The sequence below is a fragment of the Sinocyclocheilus rhinocerous genome, unplaced genomic scaffold (assembly GCF_001515625.1).
Source record: "Sinocyclocheilus rhinocerous isolate Xijiao unplaced genomic scaffold, SAMN03320098_v1.1 scaffold946, whole genome shotgun sequence".
NCBI lineage: Eukaryota > Metazoa > Chordata > Actinopteri > Cypriniformes > Cyprinidae > Sinocyclocheilus > Sinocyclocheilus rhinocerous.
The window spans coordinates 2,167,577-2,174,483 of record NW_015633151.1 but is presented as its reverse complement, the minus strand read 5'-3'; the positions used below and the strand labels follow the sequence as shown (position 1 = coordinate 2,174,483).

Here is a 6,907-nt window from a genome sequence, read left to right as displayed (position 1 = left end):
GTAGTGTCCCTCTGTCCATGTGTCTGAGCACTGCGCCAAGGATTAGCATTTATTTAGCTCCCTTCTCCTCATTTATTTATTTATTCATTGGTGGGAGTTTTTTAAAGCTAATTAGTTTGTATCCAGGGGAAAACTGTAATTGTGTCCTGGGGGATCAAGGGATGGTGGAGGAAGGGGTTGGGGGTGCATGTATATGAGACACATCCAGAAGTGTGAGCACAGAAAATGGAGTAAGATTTTAAAAGTAGAAAGTAGTAAAAAAAAAAAAATATATTCTACTCACAATGAAAGTTTCCAGGGATGGTGCCCACTCTCAAACCTTTCTGTGCATTTCTACCACACAAAAGGAAGTTTCAAAGAAAAAACTGGTTCTGTGCCAGTTTTGCTCAAGATCCTACTCCTTTTCCATAATCCCTGATTAAATCACTGATTAAAGCATTTTTAACCAGATAGTGCTAGTTATGCTAAGCTAATTATCTAAGCTGCCCAAGGTACTGTATACTTTGCTTTCTAATGTGTATTGCTAGCATACGTGTACATACGTGAACGCTTAGCATTCTGAAGTATAGTCCATTTGATAGCATGCGTGAACACAGGCACTCGACACATTCACGCTAGAAAGTTTAACTTTTGTCCAGTGTCTGTGCTAATTCTCTCCGGAAGTTTTGAGCAATAAAAATATTGTTCTCGTTTAAACTAAAGTTGCATGTATCTCTGAACCTCCTCACCCAAGCTGTTCTGTCTCTTCCATTCTTTTTCGACTGTAACAAATGGCCCGGGCCAGTGTTGCCACCTTGTGGAACAATAGATTAGTGGAAGAAAAAAATCAATGCACGTGTGACCTGCATGCATACAATACATGCACACCATGCTGATGATAATGTTTACGCCACACCCATAAGAACTTCATTCATCTTCGGAACACAAATTAAGATATTTTTGATGAAATCGGAGAGCTTTCTGACCTTCCATAGACAGCAACAGAACTACCACGTTCAAGTCCCAGAAAGGTAGGAAGGATATTGTTAAAATAGTCCATGTACTTTTTGCTTGAAAAAGTAAAGTAAGGGATTACTCTTATTTTTTCTGTAATTTAATTACAGTTACTTCTTATGTAATTGAACTTAATACTGTGTATAGACAGTAAAACATTTATATACAATACAATAGTGGATTTAACATCAAAATTTAAAGTCTAACCTTAAAATGCATGCTTTTTATGTACCCTTCTCACTTTAAATACTTTGGTGAGTTAATAAGAATATTGGTAACACTTTAGTGTCCAGTTCTCTCTATTAACTAGTTGGTTATTAGCATGAATATTACTGTTATATTGGCTGTTTATTATTACTTAAAGCACATATTAATGTCTTATTCTGCAAGACCTTATTCTAAATCCTTAATCCTACCCAATTCTTAAACTTAACAACTACTTTACTAAGTATTAATAAGCAGTATTTAGAAGTATATTGAGGCAAAAGTCATAGTTAATAGTTAGTTGTTAATAGTAAGAATTGGACACTAATCTAAAGTGTAACCAGAATAATTATCTATTATTTATTTGAAAGAATTAAAAGAACCGTTTCATGTCTATCCTTGTATCAATAACTTGTTGAGGTTGATATAGGATTTAGAAAGTAATTAGTAATGAGTAATTAATTACTTTTTGGAGAGAGTAATTTGTACGGTAATCTAATTACACTATTGAAGATGTAATTAGTAACTAGCAATTAATTACATTTTTAGAGTAACTTACCCAACACTGGTTGGAAGAAATGTGCCTTTAGCCATTTCTTGAAGATGGCTAAAGACTTGATTAAGTTAAAAGTCTGTGAAAGTGATTTTGTGCCTCTTTGTGATGGCACTATAATGCACCATTCACTTGCTGATTGCAAGCTTCTGGATGGCACATAAGTCTGAAGTATAGTGAATTTAGGTAAAGGGTTGCAGAACCAGTGGTTGTTTTGTAGGCAAACATCAATCCCTTGAATTTTATGCAAGCAGCTATTGGTAGCCAGTGGCCCAGTGCAAATTAATAATATACAACTTAATTAAAATACTAAAGTCATTAAAAACTACCAAAAACTCAAGATGTAGGCCTAAACTGTTTTTTTCCCTTAATATTTATTTTCCCCCTATTTTGTCCCTCATTGTTTTTATTGAACAACATACCGAATCAAAATCTTCAGTGTTCTGGAATCAGGAAATTAATTATGGTTAATTGTTTTCAACACTCCTGTGTTTTTTTTTTTAAATAAATATAATGAGAACAAGCAGCATTGTCTTAATTACAGCAAAAAATTGAATAGGAAATATCCTAACCAGTATGGGGGGTCTTCAAATATTGTGTTGGACAATGGGGGTCCTTCAAGTCAAAAAGGTTGAGAACCACTGCATTAGTGGAACATGCCCATACACCAGCGGTTACTCTGCAGGACACTTGTGTGAACTTGAGATTAACTGACTTCATATATAAATTTAAAACGACACTAAGATTAAAAAATGTATAAGAAAAGTCAAGTGTGTTCGGAGAAGAGTTCTAACATCAGATCCATTGACATTGACATTCACTGACATGTTTAAGTGTGACTTAATTGTCCAAAAGTGCCTTTTATCTTTTCCAAACTATCTTCATCTAAAGTCACCCTCCAAATACTCCCCTCTTCTCAATTACACTTGTTGTGCTCTTATTCGTCAATGTTTGTTTCTATGTGTGAAAGAGATGTAAAGTATCTTTAGTCCTCTGTTTCAGCTCTGTGGGTTTTCTTGGTCCATGCCTCCAGGGCTCTGTCATGACAACTGTAAACATTTATATATCTTGGTGGTGAACAGTGTGGAAAAGCAGTCCAGATTCTCTCACTCCTTACACACAAAAACACATATATACTGTACACTTATTACACACACATAAATGCATTCCTACGCCACAATGAGACATAGACATTCTCACCCACCACTGGATGGATGTCACTTTGAATGAGTCTTATTAGAAATGCAAATGTACAGTTCAGTCATGCCAGCATGACAAATATGTGAACACATATGGGACACATTACTGTGAGAGAACATGTTACTAAGAAACACACTCAAATGGGAAACAATTTTATCCATGTTAAAAACAGTTGTTATTCCAAATCTCTTTTCCACAAGCTCTCTCGTTTCTGTCAGCTATTTTCGGGTCAGTGAAATATAAGTCTACAATATAGAAAAGGATTTTTTAAAAATCAGTGTAAAACACAGGTTCTTAGAAATGTAGGAATAGTTCTAAAGAACGCTTATACTATTGTTTTCAAAGACCCTAAAATTACTAAAATTGATGTAACCAAAGCAATCTCATGGCAATTTGCATAACTATTTTATGATTTGGTGAATTGGTGGCTAATTTTGTATGAAGTACAATCTCATTCATACAGTATCTGCTCACCATTCATTGGGGGATAGGTTTAGGGGTCAGCTAGTCTCGCGTAGCCAGACCTTCAGACTGATGGCTGAAGGTCTGGAATCCATGGCAGCTTTCATTGGCCAAGGCCCGCCCATGAGGCCGTTTGACCGACATGTTAAACAACCAATCACAGTTTGTTTCGTTTCAGCGTCACGTTTCGGAGCGTGGAAATGTCGCCACAATAACAGACTTAACAGTGTAAAACTCTCGTACGTATTTTAAAGATTCTGTGCCGCGAACTTTAAATATTTCACATACTTTTGAAAATCCAAGCAAGGAAAAGACAAAAACTTGTATCTTAGTGAGGAGGCGGGGCTGACACCGTTGCTAGCTATGACAGTCTTTTGAAGACTGTGATTGGTTGGTTGTCTAATAAGGAAATAAAAGAGCGCTTTTAAGAGTAGGGTCTATTATAAGCCTTCACTTTGAAATTACAGGCGTAATTTTTCCTGTTTTACCGTACTCTCTCTCTATCTCTCTCACACACACACTCACATTATATATGTATATATATTCTTTATTTTTTATTTACCATGCTGTCATACTTAACATATTTTATAGGAAATGAACAGCGACACAATAAGGTTCTGAAAGTGCTGTAATTGTTTGTGTGATCACTTTGCTTATAGAAGTTTGTGACAGACCCAAATCATCACTGCTGCATAGTTGTATTTTTCCAGTTGCCAAATATGTTAATGTAGTTAATGTAGTGATTTACTTCCATTTCTGCGCGGTGTCGGAGATGTTAGCGTGTCTCTAATTAGATCGGTCACAAACATAATCCCTGCACCATCTAATGTGTAGCGTCTTGTTAACTCACTGTCATGCATTGTGTGCAACACATTTCTTCTCCCTCTTCATGTTTCGTCCATTTTCTCCACTGCTAAAGAAACTCTTCAGCCTCTTAAAAGTCTTCATCAGTACTCCTAACAATTTTGGACCTTAAGAATTTTGTTACTAGGAGCAACTCTTAGCACTAAGATTTTTCATGAATACGGGCCCAGATCGGGTTGGATAAATCCATTGAGTAAAAAAAGTAAATAAATAAATAACATTTCCCTCACGCCTTGAGTTCATGTGAGTGTACACATATTATAATTACTCTCAAAAACATTTTAAATATATATTTTTTACGAATATGGTGAATGGTTACTTAATTAACATAAATATATTTAATATGAATTTTTAATAAATATCATTAGGATTTTGGGGATTCACTGCACATGTAATTTTACAATCTGAACTAACCTTAAATTGTCATAAAAAGATCAAATTGTCTATATTTTAAAAGGCTTGCGGAATTTCACTTCAGAAATGAAAAACATGCTCATCATACAAGATGCCTTTCAACTCATTGTACGAATTGCATTTTAGTTTATTTTCAAATTATTAAATAGAACAAAAATGAATGCCATCTTACTGACCCTTCCTGAGTTTAAGCAGACACACATTCACCCTCGCTTTCTGAAATGTTGTGTAAAGCAAATTCCAATTTCTGTCTTTAAATCAGACTTCCTTTCAAAAAGATTTAATGTACTGCATCTATTGAAAACCATTTCAGTGGATTGCTCCTGTCTAGTGTTTTTCTCTTTTGCTTTATGTTGTTTTTATTTTTCATGTTATGTCTCAATCCACTCTCCTGCAAGTGGTGGGGGCGGATGGTTTTAAAGTGAGAAATGCAGGGAGAAATGGAGGGGGCAAGGGGGTGGAATTCCCAGCGTCCACACCTGTGTTCTCCATCTAAAGCACAGAAGCACATAGCTGAACACAAGAGAGCTTGCTCATCACTGAGCATCTGCAGAATACATCAGCAGCCACAGCATATACGCTCAAAAACAGACACCAACACCCACAGTATGCAGTCTAGGTGACACAATGCATATAAACATAGGTAGTATGGTGTGTACAAAATGGCTAGTGGCATTCATCTTGACTACAGTCTGGAAATACTTAAAGCCCAAGGTCCATTAAAGCAGTATTTCTAGCGTTTACAGTAATTTGTCCAGATATGTGATGTTGTATACCTAATAGTACCATGATAAGTAGGTTACTTTATCGAAAATCTTAGTTTCTTCCCGTGTTGAATTTAAACAAAAGTCTCCCTCACAATCTCCATGTCTTGATGAAGTCAGATAATAGAGGATATACTGTAACTCTATAATGTAAGTAATTCCAGTAAAAAGACTACTGCAAGGAAAGTGATGTAGTTATGATTAGATAAAGATTGTCATGCTTTACACTATAATTAAATACAGTCACGTCTATTCTTAAACTTCTCTGAGCCACATCAGTAATTATTGCATGGTAGCCTATAACATACATCTGTGGTAGAAAAGGACTTCAGTTGAACAACTAAATAATGTCTTTTTGGGTCACAGTCAACAACTTGTGTTACAAGATTGTAAGTGGAGGGATCTTACAGATGACAGCTTTAAATTGCATGACTTGCATTATTTTTAGGGGTAACTAAGTCAAATAACCACATGACATCACACGACAAAGCATACGGCACAAATCAATGCAATTAAACAGATAAACAAACTAGTTAAACTCACCTTTGAGAAGAACAGTGATCTTCAACAGCAGCAGGTACTTGTGAATCTCCATTAGTCCGTTAGGTGAATGAGTTTCTTTTTCTCCTTCTTCAATTTGTAATTATCAGCAGTGGTTGTCAATACAGCGCGCGCGCGCGCGCTCGTGATCCCTCAGGTGGAGATGTATAAGTCACGCGCTCATAGTGCAGGACTGTAGCGCACGCGTCGCTCACACATTCCCTGCGCGTGAAAGACATTACTGTATAGTCTTTTGGCCTGGACTGGACGCAACTTTTTACGCGTTTTTGTTATAGTAAAAGTACTAAAAATAGTTTGACCATGTTTCAAATTATTAACAGTACACTCTGCGCGTATGCACACAGGTCTCTATGTTTCTGTAATTAACAACAACGACGTTCAGTCTGAGTTACTAATAATTACGAATGATAACGGCATATTACAATGACATTTGACCCAAAAAATTATAATTTACTGATTCACTATTCACCCTTATTTTATCCAAGCCCATCTTTTTCTTTCGTGTAAAAGAAATGGAGACGCTAGGCAAAATATTAGGAACTGACAGTATCATTTCATATAAAGAAAGTGAATGGTGACTTAAACTGTCTTCAAGTCCATTCACATCTCCTTTTGTGTCTCACTAAAGAAAATAAGACTTGGTTTGGTAAAACATGAGGGTGAGTAAGAAATGAAAGAATTTTAATCACTTTTAAATGTTGGGGCAAACAAGCAGTTCAACGGTAGCTATTAAGCAAAACTTGACAACCCAACAAATAAAAAAAGGTTAACTTACCGTCTTGTTCCCCACATAAACAACGTTAATTAAAAATCCAGTTTTGCGCGGCTCCAACACCTGCTGTCGTTAAAAGAGCGCGCGCGTAAATTTAGTCCAGACGAGCGGCTCCCAAAA

General features: G+C 36.1%; 1 protein-coding gene across 1 annotated transcript in view; it reads right to left on the bottom strand.

The window, feature by feature from the left end:
- LOC107743189 (integrin alpha-10-like) overlaps positions 1-6,150 on the bottom strand; it is a 39,199-nt gene extending 33,049 nt beyond the window's left edge. The window contains exon 1 of the mRNA XM_016556330.1: positions 5,998-6,150. Coding sequence (XP_016411816.1) covers positions 5,998-6,049 — 52 coding nt within the window. The 5' untranslated portion in view covers positions 6,050-6,150. The remainder of the gene's footprint in view (positions 1-5,997) is intronic.
- Between the last annotated feature and the right edge of the window lie 757 nt (positions 6,151-6,907).